Source organism: Stigmatopora nigra, chromosome 22 (genome assembly GCF_051989575.1).
Source record: "Stigmatopora nigra isolate UIUO_SnigA chromosome 22, RoL_Snig_1.1, whole genome shotgun sequence".
In the NCBI taxonomy this organism is placed as follows: domain Eukaryota; kingdom Metazoa; phylum Chordata; class Actinopteri; order Syngnathiformes; family Syngnathidae; genus Stigmatopora; species Stigmatopora nigra.
In genome coordinates, this window is record NC_135529.1 from 5,769,470 (window position 1) to 5,788,518 (window position 19,049).

General features: G+C 36.1%; 1 protein-coding gene and 1 long non-coding RNA gene across 7 annotated transcripts; one reads left to right on the forward strand and one right to left on the reverse strand.

The window, feature by feature from the left end:
• The first annotated feature begins 29 nt into the window (after positions 1-29).
• Positions 30-2,581, forward strand: LOC144215458 (nodal homolog). 2 transcript variants are annotated; one of them, XM_077744403.1, is made up of 4 exons: positions 30-254; positions 330-519; positions 1,421-2,190; positions 2,278-2,581. In XM_077744403.1, exons 2-4 carry the CDS (start codon positions 399-401, stop codon positions 2,428-2,430), a joined length of 1,044 nt encoding a protein of 347 aa, XP_077600529.1. In that variant the 5' UTR covers positions 30-254; positions 330-398; the 3' UTR covers positions 2,431-2,581. The 2 variants fall into 2 exon arrangements, with proteins under 2 accessions (XP_077600529.1, XP_077600528.1); XM_077744402.1 differs by having other exon boundaries at positions 30-519.
• On the reverse strand, positions 1,191-18,966 carry LOC144215461 (uncharacterized). Of its 5 annotated transcripts, none has more exons than XR_013330436.1 (9): positions 18,849-18,966; positions 18,582-18,775; positions 18,411-18,491; positions 18,261-18,343; positions 3,505-3,572; positions 3,364-3,431; positions 3,213-3,290; positions 2,615-3,149; positions 1,191-2,222 (listed from the first exon to the last, which is right to left on the reverse strand). It is a non-coding gene; the product is annotated as an uncharacterized LOC144215461 (long non-coding RNA). The 5 variants fall into 5 exon arrangements; XR_013330438.1 differs by having other exon boundaries at positions 1,191-2,035; positions 2,122-2,222; positions 18,411-18,775; XR_013330435.1 differs by having other exon boundaries at positions 18,411-18,775.
• Between the last annotated feature and the right edge of the window lie 83 nt (positions 18,967-19,049).

The following is a 19,049-nucleotide window of genomic DNA, read 5'->3' on the forward strand; positions in this document are numbered from 1 at the left end:
AGGTTTTGAACGAGTGTATGGAAAAGCTCCGAACCGTGTGCCGGGACAATGACCTTGGCTAAATGGTGTTTTTTTTGTATGTGATGCCCTGTTTGTTGTGGTCTCTGGCATGCTAGGATGATCAGAGAGCCCATTAGGATGCCTGGAGTGGTCAGGGGTCATCAAAGGGCAGCTGCCTGCTATAAAGGGGCCTGTCTACACTTCACTTCAGCCTGAGAGCAGCTGAAAGCAGGAAGGAAGAAGACCCTAACCTCGTATGTTTTTTTTTATCCTCCAAAATGGCTTTTTACATGCTTCTTTTTTGCTCTTTTGGTCTCGTCTGGTCTAAGCTTGGGCTTGAGGAGCACGGGACGCCAAGGAACAGTTCCTTCCACCCTCGAGGCGGATTCCCTCTGTACATGATGCAGCTGTATCGCTCCTTCAAGGCGACTGACCTCCCGTCGACAGCGGCCAAAACCGACTCTGGTGAAAGTCGAGCGGCGCGGGAGTCAGACTCCATCCTCAGTCTTATGCCGAATGGTGAGTCTACCGTTTTTTTTTTTGGATTTTCTGGATTTTTTCCGGGTTAAACAGTGGGTTGTTTCAAAAAGGGCTGTTATCTACGACCTGGCCCTCCTCCCTTTTTACAGCCCTGCAAGTGTCAAAATGCTTCTTCCACTTTAAAGGATTTTATGTGGGAGGGTGTGTATATTAGCCCTCAGACGGCCTTGCACGAGGGGGTTCAATACACATCCTCTGCTGTTCAGCCTCCCACATCAAGTGTTTTGACATTTGTCCAAGGAGCTGCTTTGCTCAGTCAGCAAGTTCTAGTCAAAACTGTTAAGAACTAAAACTAAGCACAAAATATAGGAGATTATTAATCGGTAACTATTGATGTTGCTAGCTAGATGAATGAGATATGCTCTAAAAACGTTGTTCATTCCCAGGTTTTCCGAATTGGAAGACATTATGGCATCCAAATTTTTCTCAAATATCTTTTAACCTAAATTTGCATTTTTGCATGTTATTTTAAGACGCGCAAAAAATAATTTATCTTGGTTTTTTTAAGCAAATGCTTCCAGTTTTTATTCTAAGTAAATTTAATTCAGAACAACAGTTTTGAGTAATCTCCATGTAGATTACTATATTTTTGGACTAAGTCAAACCAGCCAAAAAAATTCACAGGGAGCTGCACCGGAGTACAAAGCGCATTCATGGTAGATATCTTTTATTTCTTAAAAAAATGAAATCAAACATACTTTAAAATAACAATAGTAAAAATTGAGTAAAATGGGCATCTGTTCACACAGGTTTTTCTTATGTTCTTTAGTCGAAAACTCAGCCAAAGTATGAAAAAGAAGTGCAACTTATAGTCCAGACAATACAGGAGTTTGAATTTGAAAAGTGGAATGACTCTGGTTTGTGTTTTCTTCCCTACTAGGTTACCATCAAATGGGCAATCGATGGATTGTCACTTTTGACATGTCATCCATTTCGACCAGCGACAGAGTCCAAGTGGCAGAGCTGCGCCTCCGATTTCCTGGCCGACCTTCCCGCAAGCGTGATGTAGTGGATTTGTATCACTCCCGGATGTGTGACGATGAAGAAGGCTCGACGTGCCAGGACGAGCGCCTTCTCCTGGGAAGTGTCACCGCACCAGGCAGCAAGTCATCCTGGAAGGTTTGTAATGTGACAGCCCTTTTGAAGTCCTGGCTCTACCGTGGACTGTCGGGCCAGGAGGCCTCAGGCGAACCTGAAGCTGAACTTGGGAGTACTTCTGGGGATGACGAGGGGATTCTCAGCAGGGGGCTTTTCGAAAATTCAGACAGGCACAGTCGTCGGAGCACATTTCAGGCAATGATGGTTATATTCTTTAAAAATGAGCGCCGCCAGAAAGGTCATTCTACCTACAGCCTCATCCACACTGTGGAAAACTCCAAGTATGTCACTGCGGCGCAAATCAGCAGCGAGGGCCAAAGTCGACGCCACAAAAGGAACAGGTTGGAGCTAACCGGGCGGCTGCCGACTCTCCCTCCCAAAGAAGCGTGGGTGCCCCCTTGCCGCAAAGTGGACATGTGGGTGGACTTCGAGGACATCGGCTGGGATGAGTGGATTGTCCATCCCAAACGCTTCAACGCTTACCGCTGCGAGGGTGCATGTCCAACACCGCTGGATGAATCCTTCAATCCCACCAACCATGCCTACATGCAAGTAAGATCCGCCGCTCGCGACAGCTTCAGCATCTGCAAGAAGAACTGTTGACTTATATTTTCTTTTCTTATTTTGTGGTTGCTGCAGAGCCTTTTGAAACACCGGGACCCAGAAAGGTGGAGCTGCCCTTCCTGCGTACCGACACGTCTCGCCCCTCTATCCATGTTGTACTACGAGAACGACGACCTGACCCTGCGCCATCATGAAGACATGATCGTCGAAGAATGCGGCTGCCACTGATTAGCCCGCTCAAATCTTTTCTCCTGGCAAGAGGCGACGTTACAGCGGCTTCATATCTTTAGCATGGAAATGTCTGTCTACTTATGTACATTACATTGTATATTTTGCACATTATATACTCTAGTTTTATTAAAACGCTATTTTCAGATAAGTGTCATGTTTTGTGTTTAAGGACTAGTATTACCTGCGCCTTGGGTCATTAGTCCATCTTCACATCACTGTAGTCCTGGGTTCAGATCCATCTCAGTTTCCCTGTGGGGAGTTATCGCAAAGTATATTTAGACTTTTCTTAAAGGAGATCATGCATAGTGAGGTTTTTTTCGTAAAAGTTCAACATGTATACAGTGTTCCCTCTATTATCCCGGTTAATGGGGACCGGGACCACCCGCGATAAGTGAATTTCCACGAAGTAGGGATTCCCCTTCAAAATTGCTTCCAAAATTCCCCCCCCCCAAATTTTTATTTATCAGAGAAAAAGCCTTAAGTTAAAAATGACAAACTGGAAGCATGCCCTCTTCCCCCCTCGAGTTGTCAATGATGACAATTGAAGCTCAGGGCTGCCACTGAGACAGTCTCCAGGATTGGAGACCCGGGACGGTCACATGAAGACTCCACTCAATTCTGATTTGAAGTCTGATTTTGCTTCCAGGGTGGTGGTCCAGTGGCTAAGTCATCAGCCTGCCACCTCTGTGGTCCTGGGTTCAAACCCCAGTCAGTGCCTGCAAAGATTTTCAAAATATTATTCAGGTAAATGAATGAGATAAAAGTATAAGTATGACTACCTTTAATTACAGGGTGGTGGCCCAGTGGATAAGTCATCAGTCTGCCACCTCTGTGGTCCTGGGTTCAAATCCCAGTGCCTGCAAAGATTTTCAAAATATTATTCAAGAAAATGAATAAGATAAAACTATAAGTATTACTAAGTTTAATTACAGGGTGGTGGCCCAGTGGATAAGTCATCAGTCTGCCACCTCTGTGGTCCTGGGTTCAAATCCCAATGCCTGCAAAGATTTTCAAAATATTATTCAAGAAAATGAATGAGATAAAAGTATAAGTATTACTAGCTTTGCTTACAGGGTGGTGGTCCAGTGGCTAAGTCATCAGTCTACCACCTCTTTGGTCCTGGGTTCAAATCCCAGTACCTGCAAAGATTTTCCAGAAGAAGAAAAAAGTATTTTTTCTTCAAAAATCGACATAGTATAGTAAGGCTTTTTTCTTCAAAAAACGACATAGTATAGTAAGGCTTTTTTCTTCAAAAAACGACAAAGTATAGTAAGGCTTTTTACTTCAAAAAACGACATAGTATAGTAAGGCTTTTTTCTTCAAAAAACGACATAGTATAGTAAGGCTTTTTTCTTAAAAAAAACGACATAGTATAGTAAGGCTTTTTTCTTAAAAAAAACGACATAGTATAGTAAGGCTTTTTTCTTCAAAAAACGACATAGTATAGTAAGGCTTTTTTCTTCAAAAAACGACATAGTATAGTAAGGCTTTTTTCTTCAAAAAAACAACATAGTATAGTAAGGCTTTTTTCTTCAAAAAACGACATAGTATAGTAAGGCTTTTTTCCTCAAAAAACGACATAGTATAGTAAGGCTTTTTTCTTCAAAAAACGACATAGTATAGTAAGGCTTTTATCTTAAAAAAACGACATAGTATAGTAAGGTTTTTTTCTTAAAAAAAACAACAGTATAGTAAGGCTTTTTTCTTCAAAAAACAACATAGTATAGTAAGGCTTTTTTCTTCAAAAAACGACATAGTATAGTAATGCTTTTTTCTTCAAAAAACGACATAGTATAGTAAGGCTTTTTTCTTCAAAAAACGACATAGTATAGTAAGGCTTTTTTCTTCAAAAAACGACATAGTATAGTAAGGCTTTTTTCTTCAAAAAAAACTACATAGTATAATAAGGTTTTTTTCTTCAAAAAACGACATAGTATAGTAAGGCTTTTTTCTTCAAAAAACGACATAGTATAGTAAGGCTTTTTTCTTCAAAAAAACGACATAGTATAGTAAGGCTTTTTTCTTCAAAAAAACGACAGTATAGTAAGGCTTTTTTCTTAAAAAAAACGACATAGTATAGTAAGGCTTTTTTCCTCAAAAAACGACATAGTATAGTAAGGCTTTTTTTCTTCAAAAAACGACATAGTATAGTAAGGCTTTTTTCTTTAAAAAAAACGACATAGTATAGTAAGGCTTTTTTCTTAAAAAAAACGACATAGTATAGTAAGGCTTTTTTCTTCAAAAAACGACATAGTATAGTAAGGCTTTTTTCTTCAAAAAAACGACATAGTATAGTAAGGCTTTTTTCTTCAAAAAACGACATAGTATAGTAAGGCTTTTTTCTTCAAAAAACGACATAGTATAGTAAGGCTTTTTTCTTCAAAAAACGACATAGTATAGTAAGACTTTTTTCTTCAAAAAAACGACAGTATAGTAAGGCTTTTTTCTTAAAAAAAACGACATAGTATAGTAAGGCTTTTTTCCTCAAAAAACGACATAGTATAGTAAGGCTTTTTTCTTCAAAAAACGACATAGTATAGTAAGGCTTTTTTTCTTAAAAAAAAACGACATAGTATAGTAAGGCTTTTTTCTTAAAAAAACGACATAGTATAGTAAGGCTTTTTTCTTCAAAAAACGACATAGTATAGTAAGGCTTTTTTCTTCAAAAAACGACATTGTATAGTAAGGCTTTTTTCTTCAAAAAAACGACATAGTATAGTAAGTCTTTTTTCTTCAAAAAAACGACATAGTATAGTAAGGCTTTTTTCTTCAAAAAAACGACATAGTATAGTAAGGCTTTTTTCCTCAAAAAACGACATAGTATAGTAAGGCTTTTTTCTTCAAAAAACCACATAGTATAGTAAGGCTTTTTTCTTAAAAAAAACGACATAGTATAGTAAGGCTTTTTTCTTAAAAAAAACGACATAGTATAGTAAGGCTTTTTTCTTCAAAAAACGACATAGTATAGTAAGGCTTTTTTCTTCAAAAAAACGACATAGTATAGTAAGGCTTTTTTCTTCAAAAAACGACATAGTATAGTAAGGCTTTTTTCTTCAAAAAACGACATAGTATAGTAAGGCTTTTTTCTTCAAAAAACGACATAGTATAGTAAGGCTTTTTTCTTCAAAAAAACGACATAGTATAGTAAGGCTTTTTTCTTCAAAAAAACGACATAGTATAGTAAGGCTTTTTTCTTCAAAAAAACGACATAGTATAGTAAGGCTTTTTTCCTCAAAAAACGACATAGTATAGTAAGGCTTTTTTCTTCAAAAAACCACATAGTATAGTAAGGCTTTTTTCTTAAAAAAAACGACATAGTATAGTAAGGCTTTTTTCTTAAAAAAAACGACATAGTATAGTAAGGCTTTTTTCTTCAAAAAACGACATAGTATAGTAAGGCTTTTTTCCTCAAAAAACGACATAGTATAGTAAGGCTTTTTTCTTCAAAAAACGACATAGTATAGTAAGGCTTTAATCTTAAAAAAACGACATAGTATAGTAAGGTTTTTTTCTTAAAAAAAACGACATAGTATAGTAAGGCTTTTTTCTTCAAAAAACGACATAGTATAGTAAGGCTTTTTTCTTCAAAAAACGACATAGTATAGTAAGGCTTTTTTCTTCAAAAAACGACATAGTATAGTAAGGCTTTTTTCTTCAAAAAACGACATAGTATAGTAATGCTTTTTTCTTCAAAAAACGACATAGTATAGTAAGGCTTTTTTCTTCAAAAAACGACATAGTATAGTAAGGCTTTTTTCTTCAAAAAACGACATAGTATAGTAAGGCTTTTTTCTTCAAAAAACGACATAGTATAGTAAGACTTTTTTCTTCAAAAAAACTACATAGTATAATAAGGCTTTTTTCTTCAAAAAACGACATAGTATAGTAAGGCTTTTTTCTTCAAAAAAACGACATAGTATAGTAAGGCTTTTTTCTTCAAAAAAAACGACATAGTATAGTAAGGCTTTTTTCCTCAAAAAACGACATAGTATAGTAAGGCTTTTTTCTTCAAAAAACGACATAGTATAGTAAGGCTTTTTTCTTTAAAAAAAACGACATAGTATAGTAAGGCTTTTTTCTTAAAAAAAACGACATAGTATAGTAAGGCTTTTTTCTTCAAAAAACGACATAGTATAGTAAGGCTTTTTTCTTCAAAAAAACGACATAGTATAATAAGGCTTTTTTCTTCAAAAAACGACATAGTATAGTAAGGCTTTTTTCTTCAAAAAACGAAATAGTATAGTAAGGCTTTTTTCTTCAAAAAAACGACATAGTATAGTAAGGCTTTTTTCTTCAAAAAAACGACATAGTATAGTAAGGCTTTTTTCTTCAAAAAAACGACATAGTATAGTAAGGCTTTTTTCCTCAAAAAACGACATAGTATAGTAAGGCTTTTTTCTTCAAAAAACGACATAGTATAGTAAGGCTTTTTTTCTTTAAAAAAACGACATAGTATAGTAAGGCTTTTTTCTTCAAAAAAACGACATAGTATAGTAAGGCTTTTTTCTTCAAAAAAACGACATAGTATAGTAAGGCTTTTTTCCTCAAAAAACGACATAGTATAGTAAGGCTTTTTTCTTCAAAAAACGACATAGTATAGTAAGGCTTTTTTCTTTAAAAAAAACGACATAGTATAGTAAGGCTTTTTTCTTCAAAAAACGACATAGTATAGTAAGGCTTTTTTCTTCAAAAAAACCACATAGTATAGTAAGGCTTTTTTCCTCAAAAAACGACATAGTATAGTAAGGCTTTTTTCTTCAAAAAACGACATAGTATAGTAAGGCTTTTTTCTTTAAAAAAAACGACATAGTATAGTAAGGCTTTTTTCTTCAAAAAACGACATAGTATAGTAAGGCTTTTTTCTTCAAAAAAACGACATAGTATAGTAAGGCTTTTTTCTTCAAAAAACGACATAGTATAGTAAGGCTTTTTTCTTCAAAAAACGACATAGTATAGTAAGGCTTTTTTCTTCAAAAAACGACATAGTAAAGTAATGCTTTTTTCTTCAAAAAACGACATAGTGTAGTAAGGCTTTTTTCTTCAAAAAACGACATAGTATAATAAGGCTTTTTTCTTCAAAAAACGACATAGTATAGTAAGGCTTTTTTCTTCAAAAAACGACATAGTATAGTAAGGCTTTTTTCTTCAAAAAACGACATAGTATAGTAAGGCTTTTTTCTTCAAAAAAACGACATAGTATAGTAAGGCTTTTTTCTTCAAAAAAACGACATAGTATAGTAAGGCTTTTTATGTCGTTTTTTGAAGAAAAAAGCCTTACTATACTGTGTCGTTTTTTGAAGAAAAAAAGCCTTACTATACTATGTCGATTTTTGAAGAAAAAAGCCTTACTATACTATGTCGTTTTTTGAAGAAAAAAGCCTTATTATACTATGTCGTTTTTTGAAGAAAAAAGCCTTACTATACTATGTCGTTTTTTGAAGAAAAAAGCCTTACTATACTATGTCGTTTTTTGAAGAAAAAAGCCTTACTATACTATGTCGTTTTTTTTAAGAAAAAAGCCTTACTATACTATGTCGTTTTTTTTAAGAAAAAAGCCTTACTATACTGTGTCGTTTTTTGAAGAAAAAAGCCTTATTATACTATGTAGTTTTTTTGAAGAAAAAAGCCTTACTATACTATGTCGTTTTTTGAAGAAAAAAGCCTTACTATATGTCAGGTTCATTAATAATTACCTTCGTCCGTAATTATCAATAACTGCAGGAAGACATCTTATTCAATTATTGACATTTAATTAAATAGAAATGGATACAACAATGGGTAAAAGCCTCCGAAGGGGAGAGTCAGCAAGTGTCACCTTACAACTTCCGAACGTCTCCTCGAATAGACGTTTTCGTCCCATTCTTATGGTCACAAGTTACAGAGTTGTTGATCATTCCATCACGTATGAGTAAAAACAACATCTGGGACTACAATAACAATCAAAGTATTTTACTAATAACAAAAACAGGGACTAGACCTAACAACATTTAGATTAGAGTAATTATACAACCTCCTTGACCTAAGAATCATATAATATAATCATAATCATATAATCGTTACATACAGAAAAACCCGAAGTGTACGGTTACATAACGATAACAATATTCTTGTTATTGTCCGAATAGCCCTGTCCTCGTCACCAAGGGCCCACCAAATCTCAAGGACCCAGATTGGGTGGATTGTTTGTATAACCATCCTGGAACAGGCTGTCTAGGTTAAAGATGACTTGGTGTGACCTCAAGACTTTTGAAAAACAGAAAGAGAATGATTTAACAAAGTAATGAATTAATACAAAGAAAAGAAAGAGATTGATTTAATAAAGAAATGAATTAATATAACTATTATAATAATAAAACAGAATAAACCCAACATTCCCCCGTTTTTATAATATGTATGTTATTAGTCATTTCTTAGTAATCACTAAATGGAAATGTCGGTGACTGCGATTTTATCCGCCTACTCCTTACTCCCATGGCTGGACTGAAAGAGAAAAAACATAATTATATTCGTCCAATTGGTCCTCGGATTTACCGTACTCCTGGACCTCACTGCTTTACCCAAACCGTCCCATAAGATACAACTCATGTACTTTAGAATTTGTAGGGGCAATTTCAGTAGTTATAAGTCGGCTTAGCAAGGAGCGCAAACAGGGGATACTACATCACCCACACAATGTTAGGATAGCGGTAATTGTGCCTATAGTCCAAATCTTTAGATTTTCCAAAGGTCTTATCCCACCAATCTGACAATGCGGACGTATCTACTCCAGAGTGCTCTTGCATATTGCGGTTCAGTGTTTGCAGGCCAGTAATGGCCCTGGTGAGAGATCCACTGGGTGACGCGTTGTTCGGTATGAAGGTGCAACATTGTTTTCCAAACATTGCACACACGCCCCCTGTTTCAAGGATCATATCCACCGCTATGCGATTCTGGAACGCCATCAGACTGGTAGCTGCCAGTTGTTCCTTCATGGCCACAAATCCCTGTTCAGTATAATTTCCAAGTTTTGAACATTGTAATGTAAGTAATTTATTCTATCCACATTTTTGTTTGGGGTGATTAGAAGGAAGATAGACTCCCAACCTGCTGCGATCTGATTAGCCAGCTTATACTCATCTGGTACGCCCCGGGGGATGCCAATCGCATCAATGTATGTTGGATCTCCTTCCCTCCATGCCTCTCGACGATGTCGGGAGGGTCGACCCTTCACCTCCGAATTATGAGCCGCCAATTGTATCTCCTCCACTGTGGATGGAAAAACAGACACCGGTAAGAGCAGTGAGACCAAAGTACCTAGTCCTGCCGCGTTTCGGCAGGAGTCGTATAATTTATCTACCACCCCGCCACCATAGGCCAGAACGTGGTATCAGGGGTGTAGTTTGTTTTAGAACGCCGGTACACCACGTCTCATTTATCGCCCCCAGCTTCAGACCATGCCCTGTAAGGTTTAAGCAGGTAAAATGATTAAACAGTGGAAAAATTGACTTCCTATTTACCGCGTAACAGGATAAACACTGCTTCAATATTTTTTCTTGCCAAGTAGGACACGTTTTTTCATTTGTAAAAACACTTTTCCCCAAATGAATGGTGATTGAGGGAGTTGTTAGACCCCATCGTATTTTCCCTTGTCTGGTAGGTTATCCTAATCCTTTGTAAGATGGTTTAGTCTCAATTGAAACCATATGGAGACGTCAAACCCAATATAAAAGAGTTCCCTATAGTTTTATGGTATTGCTTGCTGAGCAATAATCTTTTCAATTAATATTGGTGTTTCCCGTATCTTATTAAGTCAGAAAGTTTATCTTACCCGTCCCCTCAATGTTTCAATTGAGACCACCCTTTTACCAAAGTAGCTCCACATAGTGCTTGCCTTCTTTACACTCCATTAACAGCGCCCAATTATCCCCCGTTTGGGAAATCCCTGTTTCAGAAATAAATTTCACAGGTTAATATGTCAGTCCAAGCTTTCCAATCTTGACCAATTTCTGCAACAAGGCTTTTCCCAATCTTTAATTTTTTGCTGTTAATGTACCACACATATTTCCCACCATCTCTTTTTGTATGGCAACCGGGACGTCGCCGAGTCCAAATATATATTTTCAATGTGGAAATTTGATTTAGTATGTAATGTTAATTAAATGTAAATGTGTATGTTTCTCGGTTTACCCTCCCGTAAGAAGGTGTATCCTCAATTGAAACGCCTCCGCCTTTTTCTCCAACTGGAGAAAACAACCCTACTGTGGAAAGGAATAGAATCACAATCATCATTAATCTCATTGCCCCAAAAGCAATAATTGTTTTCAACATGACTTTTTGTCTTTGTTTAGGGAGTTTTCCTCTTGAAACGTTTCAATTTAGACAACCTTCTTACTGTGGGAAAGGTGCATCCGTGTCCCCTTTCAGTAACAAGGACCCTCCCACTTTGCGTTGCTCCGATGTTTCTTCTTTTATGCTGCTTATCAGCATCCAGTCTTCAAGAATCACCGTCGCTTCGTCCGTTTCCTGTTGAGAAGCAAAATCTCCCTCTGATAGTCTAAATTTGGTGTGTGCGTTTTTTTTTTTTCTTCTCTGATAGATTCGCCTCATCATCCAATTGTCATTGTGTGGTGAATAATAACAATTTGTAAGGTCTACCAAACAGGACTTCATATAAGGTCCGCCAATTGTGGATGGTAGACAACTATTATATTAACAAAATGGGAGCCATTATCACTATAAATAGTTTCTGGAATTCCATATCGTGGAATGATATCCATATGATCTAATAAAAATAAAATAAAATCTATATGTATTTTTTGAAATGGATATGTGGGTATGCATATAGATTTAAACCCTAAGCCTTGTAGTGCCGTTGTAGCAAGGCCACCTCCCCCTTGTCGAGACATAGGTCTTCCCTTGACTCAAGCCCAAATTATTTTCTTTATTGATCTTTTATCGATAGATTATGTCTCGGTGGTCTGCCAATCAAAAAACACAAAAAGACAAACTATCATTCACGCTCACACTCATAAACAGAAGAATTTAGTGTGTTCAACCAGTCTAGCATCCATAATTTCATTTTGTGGGAGTAAACTGGAGTACCCGGAGAAAATCCACAAATTCTCGAGGACGCCATGAATACCCCACATTCCGGAAAGTCTGGATCCACCCCGCATTCATTAGTAGATCCTTTAATATACACACCCCCACTCTAGCATTTTAACCGTTTGTAAAAAATTACCTTCAAGTTTCACACAAAGTTATATCCTTTTTAATGCTATCAGTTTACCTGTTTGTTCCCCGAATTGAGGTGGGAATAGTTTCACATCTAAAGTTTTTATTTTTTACAGCCGCCATGACCTAATGGCCCCCTATCAGGTTTTTTGAAAATCCCAATTCCCTTTAATAGCATGCCAATCACCTTTTAATGCGGCCATCCAATTTTGTTTCTACTTTTTTTTTTTTTTTTCCCCCCAGGTGATAAAATAATCTCCCCCATTTGTAAAACAATTTCATCCACGCCTATTTTATACAACATGACGCCTATGGCCTTTATTACGTCGCCTTGACTCCAAATTCTATGAACCAAGATAACACGCCTAATTTGTAAGCGAATTTCGCCCATCCCATTTTGTTCATAGACAACCCATCTACCTAAAGCGTCACTTGTTTCAAAACATGAAAGGCCCCACTAGAATTTGTGCATCCAGCGCCAAATAGAGCCTATTTACACATTTGTCTCAAACTTGTTTTAGATATGGGGTCCCCAATTTCCCAAAATTTCCCAGAATTTATGTACTACCACATCCTGTCAAAAACCCAAAACGACTAACATAACCTGTTTCTAAGCCAGATTCTGGAATTTGGAGAATTTCTCCTTTCCCTCCCTTATCTAAGCTTGTTATTGTCACTCGTTATCACTGTAACATTCAGGCGTATTAACCCCATCGTTGCTAAAGTTCTAACCAATTTGCATGCCCTTAAAGCCGTAAAAGCAACGTTATTTGGTTGTATCAATTGACCAATGCTTATCCAATCCGTAATATCCTTAAAGTCATCAATATGACCTGTGACAAAGCATATTTCCTCCTGCCAGGACAACAGACAATGTTCTTTCAAGTGCACTTTGAAAAACATTCCATGTTACTCCATTCTTAGGGAAAATATGCTCATCCTAAACCAATTATTTTATTTACAATTCACCTAATTATTTGGATGAATGCCATGAATTTTATCATGCCACTATTGCATTGTAAATTTCCCATCTGATGTCGTTAACAGCCAAATAATTCAATACCTACTATACTTTGTAAATCACCTCATATGATGTTTACTTAAGACACGAGTCATTTCCCATAGCCTGTTACCAAAACAAAAATCTACAACAATTAAATGAGACAAATCAACCTTTTGTTAGACAATTCCTAATTACAAACTTTAATGTTTTAAAAACCTTATCGTCACCAATATACCATAATATTGTAAATTTTGTCATCCTGGCCTTTTATTCTTTTAAACAGCCAACCTCCTGGATTAAAGTATTTTGAATAATCAAAAAATTCTGAAATAGTATTAATATTATTTTATCCTCCAAAAGCTAGTTTCCTTTAACTAAGAGCCCTTTGAAATCCACAATTGCTCAAAAATGACTATTTTGGTCTATTTCCCAAATCCAAAGCTTTTTACCAAATCAACCTTTTACTGAACAGATTTTTCTATCCTCTTAATGCATTTCATTTTAAAACCCAAAATATCAATGCGAAAGCATTCGCATAACCTTGCATTTCTTGCAGCCCATGTATTGTTCTTATTCTGAAAAGTCCAAACAGAAAACGCAATTAGCCGTTAACTATGACCTCCACTCTTGCTGCGAAAACAGCATTGTTATCTTATGTTTACAAACCAGCTTTTTCCCTGTGCCCAAATACAACGCTTTTTAGAGAAGACAACCATTAAAACGTCAAATTAACCCCTCTTCCGATATTCAACTACATCACAATATTTTTCCAAGACCCCATATATCCAGAATATGTATGCTGCAAGCACAACAATATGGCAAAAACCCATTTTCTGCCCTCAAGTTTGCTTCAGCACCCCCAAGGCCAATTATTATTATTATAATGTCTTCACGGAAAGGATCACAAAATTTTAGTCGTTTACACGGTCCGAACGCTCCCGAAAGCCCAACACAGTTAAATCGTCTGCCCCGCGGCCCACATGTTTCACTCCCATCTAATCAGCAGCCGCTGCACCAGAAACGCTTCCCCCGCAGTTGACACATTTTTTGGCAAGTCTAGAGCATAATAAAAACACAGGTGACATTCCCTGCTAAAATTTAAATGATCATTTTGTATATATTCTTTTGTCTTTTTAAACACCATCTTCCCGTTAGCGGACGGGATCAAAAACCAAGCTGCAATAAGCCATCACATTGCTGTAAATTGACAGTACATATAGGTTATATTAACAAAGCACCACCAGCACTTGGAAATAACCATTCTAATTGTTGTTATACAAGCCCAAGCATCACAAAAAAACCCAATTTAATTGTAATCACAAAACGTCATACCTGGATTAACCAAATTAAATACCAGTGTCTCCATTAATTTTCTAGCTCAACATTCTCGTATCCAAAATCCACATTCCAAATCATTCTAAGCCGACATTCCTTGTTTTCAGAGACCCTCTAGTCTGGGTAATCATGTAATATATATACCTCCATTTTTTTTTTTTTTTTTTTACAACTTATCTCTGATTTTTGTCGAACTTTACACCATCTCTTCTCCCTCTATTTTTGTTAAACTTCCTCCGCGCCCGTCACCTATCTCGGTAAATATTTTCCCCGTCAGCCGAGGAGGCCCCGCTATTTTTCCTTACCAAACAGTACTTTCCCGCCGCCACGGTCTTAAATATATCCCCGTTATCCGAGGGAGCCCCCACTATTTTCCCAAAATAGTATTTTTAACTTCTCCCCGGCCTTATTTCGCCATTAGTGTCTGTGGAACAAGCTGTTACTCTTTTATCCACTCACATATTATTTATATATGTATATTACCTCCATTAGTGTCTGTGGAACAAGCTGTTACACTTTTATCCACTCACATATTATTTATATATGTATATTACCTCTATGCATTAGTGCATATATTATCCTGTATTTTATGCATTTTAAGCTTGCCAGCAAACCCATTTTTATTTATCCATAAATATAGCTGTGTAATAATTTTAAAGCGCTTTGTCTTTCCAATTTTTTCCAATCCTTACAAGTTAGACGTATTTTTTGGATCGTCATCCAAACCCGCCTTACAACACGTGTTTCCCATATTTTACTTTTTTGTAGTGAGTTCGTGTGCCTCACACAGTTAACTCTATTATTTATTATTATCACTCCTTCGACTGTATTTCCTAGGCTTATCTTAATTTTTACTGCAGAAACCACACAAACAACATACAACGTATATTCGTGCCTACCCTTTAGACACAGGACACTCCCCGGCCCCAATATTGTACCTCTAGTACAATACATTCGTGCCTACCCCTGAGACACAGGACACTTTCCAGCAAAGTGCCCCACCGTACCTGCCATTGACTAGTATAAACACAGGGTTTTATCGCCGTCACCCAGGACGCGAAACCAGCCCAACAATGGGCCTCACATACAATGTCCCTTTAACGCATTTGTAAACACCTTCACAACATGCAGACATTAATGTGGACTTACCCGAGATCCATCAGATGTCTCCCTCCAGCAGGAAAAGTCTTCAACCGCCGAGAATCCAGGCGCCCCCGTCGAAAAACTCCGGCCCACCAAGGGTTTTGAAGACGCCGTGCGCACGGTCACTTACCAGATGTCGAACAGCAGCGCCTGGGTTCTCGCTCCGGTATATTGACCTCCATGGCTCAGAAGGACCAAAATGTCAGGTTCATTAATAATTACCTTCGTCCGTAATTATCAATAACTGCAGGAAGACATCTTATTCAATTATTGACATTTAATTAAATAGAAATGGATACAACAATGGGTAAAAGCCTCCGAAGGGGAGAGTCAGCAAGTGTCACCTTACAACTTCCGAACGTCTCCTCGAATAGACGTTTTCGTCCCATTCTTATGGTCACAAGTTACAGAGTTGTTGATCATTCCATCACGTATGAGTAAAAACAACATCTGGGACTACAATAACAATCAAAGTATTTTACTAATAACAAAAACAGGGACTAGACCTAACAACATTTAGATTAGAGTAATTATACAACCTCCTTGACCTAAGAATCATATAATATAATCATAATCATATAATCGTTACATACAGAAAAACCCGAAGTGTACGGTTACATAACGATAACAATATTCTTGTTATTGTCCGAATAGCCCTGTCCTCGTCACCAAGGGCCCACCAAATCTCAAGGACCCAGATTGGGTGGATTGTTTGTATAACCATCCTGGAACAGGCTGTCTAGGTTAAAGATGACTTGGTGTGACCTCAAGACTTTTGAAAAACAGAAAGAGAATGATTTAACAAAGTAATGAATTAATACAAAGAAAAGAAAGAGATTGATTTAATAAAGAAATGAATTAATATAACTATTATAATAATAAAACAGAATAAACCCAACATTCCCCCGTTTTTATAATATGTATGTTATTAGTCATTTCTTAGTAATCACTAAATGGAAATGTCGGTGACTGCGATTTTATCCGCCTACTCCTTACTCCCATGGCTGGACTGAAAGAGAAAAAACATAATTATATTCGTCCAATTGGTCCTCGGATTTACCGTACTCCTGGACCTCACTGCTTTACCCAAACCGTCCCATAAGATACAACTCATGTACTTTAGAATTTGTAGGGGCAATTTCAGTAGTTATAAGTCGGCTTTGTTGTTTTTTGAAGAAAAAAGCCTTACTATACTGTCGTTTTTTGAAGAAAAAAGCCTTACTATACTATGTCGTTTTTTGAAGAAAAAAGCCTTACTATACTTTGTCGTTTTTTTGAAGAAAAAAGCCTTACTATACTATGTCGTTTTTTGAAGAAAAAAGCCTTACTATACTATGTCGTTTTTTGAAGAAAAAAGCCTTACTATACTATGTCGTTTTTTGAAGAAAAAAGCCTTTTTATACTATGTCATTTTTTTTAAAGAAAAAAGCCTTACTATACTATGTCGTTTTTTTTAAGAAAAAAGCCTTACTATACTATGTCGTTTTTTGAAGAAAAAAGCCTTACTATACTATGTCGTTTTTTGAAGAAAAAAGCCTTATTATACTGTCGTTTTTTTTGAAGAAAAAAGCCTTACTATACTATGTCGTTTTTTTGAAGAAAAAAGCCTTACTATACTATGTCGTTTTTTGAAGAAAAAAGCCTTACTATACTATGTCGTTTTTTTGAAGAAAAAAGCCTTACTTTACTATGTCGTTTTTTGAAGAAAAAAGCCTTACTATACTATGTCGTTTTTTGAAGAAAAAAGCCTTTTTATACTATGTCATTTTTTTTAAAGAAAAAAGCCTTACTATACTATGTCGTTTTTTTTAAAGAAAAAAGCCTTACTATACTATGTCGTTTTTTGAAGAAAAAAGCCTTACTATACTATGTCGTTTTTTGAGGAAAAAAGCCTTACTATACTATGTCGTTTTTTTGAAGAAAAAAGCCTTACTATACTATGTCGTTTTTTTGAAGAAAAAAGCCTTACTATACTATGTCGTTTTTTTAAAGAAAAAAGCCTTACTATACTATGTCGTTTTTTGAAGAAAAAAGCCTTACTATACTATGTCGTTTTTTGAGGAAAAAAGCCTTACTATACTATGTCGTTTTTTTGAAGAAAAAAGCCTTACTATACTATGTCGTTTTTTGAAGAAAAAAGCCTTACTATACTATGTCGTTTTTTGAGGAAAAAAGCCTTACTATACTATGTCGTTTTTTTGAAGAAAAAAGCCTTACTATACTATGTCGTTTTTTTGAAGAAAAAAGCCTTACTATACTATGTCGTTTTTTGAAGAAAAAAGCCTTACTATACTATGTCGTTTTTTGAAGAAAAAAAGCCTTACTATACTATGTCGTTTTTTGAAGAAAAAAGCCTTACTAAACTATGTTGTTTTTTGAAGAAAAAAGCCTTACTATACTATGTCGTTTTTTGAAGAAAAAAGCCTTACTATACTATGTCGTTTTTTTGAAGAAAAAAGCCTTACTATACTATGTCGTTTTTTGAAGAAAAAAGCCTTACTATACTATGTCGTTTTTTGAAGAAACTAGTCTTACTATACTATGTCGTTTTTTGAAGAAAAAAGCCTTATTATACTGTCGTTTTTTTTGAAGAAAAAAGCCTTACTATACTATGTCGTTTTTTTGAAGAAAAAAGCCTTACTATACTATGTCGTTTTTTGAAGAAAAAAGCCTTACTATACTATGTCGTTTTTTTGAAGAAAAAAGCCTTACTTTACTATGTCGTTTTTTGAAGAAAAAAGCCTTACTATACTATGTCGTTTTTTGAAGAAAAAAGCCTTACTATACTATGTTGTTTTTTTTAAGAAAAAAGCCTTACTATACTTTGTCGTTTTTTGAAGAAAAAAGCCTTACTATACTATGTCGTTTTTTGAAGAAAAAAGCCTTACTATACTATGTCGTTTTTTGAAGAAAAAAGCCTTACTATACTATGTCCATTTTTGATGAAAAAAGCCTTACTATACTATGTCGATTTTTGAAGAAATAATCCTTACTATACTATGTCGATTTTTGAAGAAAAAAAGCCTTACTAAACTATGTCGTTTTTTTTTTGTTTCTTGTTTTTTTTTATACAAAAAATAGCTTTACTGTACTAATGGTTGTAACGGACAAAAGAATAAATACTACTGCCTACTTTTGAGAGCCTGTGGTCCAGTGAATAAGTCATTGGCCTCCCACCTCTGTGGACCTGGGTTCAAATCCTGCTAACTTGTCCCACTGAAAGGTACCACAAAGTACTAAGTTTGATTCTGGGAATGAAAAGAGACAAAACAACAAATACTACCATTTAATCTTGAAGAGTGGTGGCCCAATGGTTAAGTCATCAGTTACCCATTTCTTTGGTTTTGGGTTCAAATCCAAGTGCCTGCAAAGATTTTCCAAATTTATTATTCAGGTAAATGAATGAGGTAAAAGTACAAGTACTACTCAATTCTTTAACAGAGTGGTGGCCCACTGGTTAAGTCATCAGTCTTCCACCTCTGTGGTCCTTGGTTCAAATCCCAGTGCCTGCAAATATTTTCCAAATATTATTCAGGTAAATGAATGAGACAAAAGTATAAGTATTACTCCCATGTTTCACAGAGTGGTGACCCAGTGGTTAAGTCATCAGTCTTCCCCCTCTCTGGTCCTGGGTTCAAATCCCGGTGCCTTCAAAGGTTTTCCAAATATTATTCAGGTAAATGAATGAGATAAAAGTATAAGTATTACTACATTTGCTCACAGAGTGGTGGCCCAATGGCTAAGTCATCAGTCTGTCACCTCTGTGGTCCTGGGTTCAACTCCCGGTGCCTGCCAAGATTTTCCCAATATATTATTCAGGTAAATGAATGAGGTAAAAGTACAAGTACTAGTGCTTTTTCCTGCAGGGTGGTGGCCCAGTGGTTAAGTCATCAGTTTCCCATTTCTTTGGTCTTGGGTTCAA

Excerpts from the sequence above, each read along its gene's own strand:
- LOC144215458 (XM_077744402.1), top strand. The coding sequence starts at position 279 with ATGGCTTTTTACATGCTTCTTTTTTGCTCTTTTGGTCTCGTCTGGTCT. Across the intron at positions 520-1,420 it reads CCTCAGTCTTATGCCGAATG|GTTACCATCAAATGGGCAAT; the intron begins GTGAGTCTACCG and ends CTTCCCTACTAG. Across the intron at positions 2,191-2,277 it reads CCAACCATGCCTACATGCAA|AGCCTTTTGAAACACCGGGA; the intron begins GTAAGATCCGCC and ends TGGTTGCTGCAG.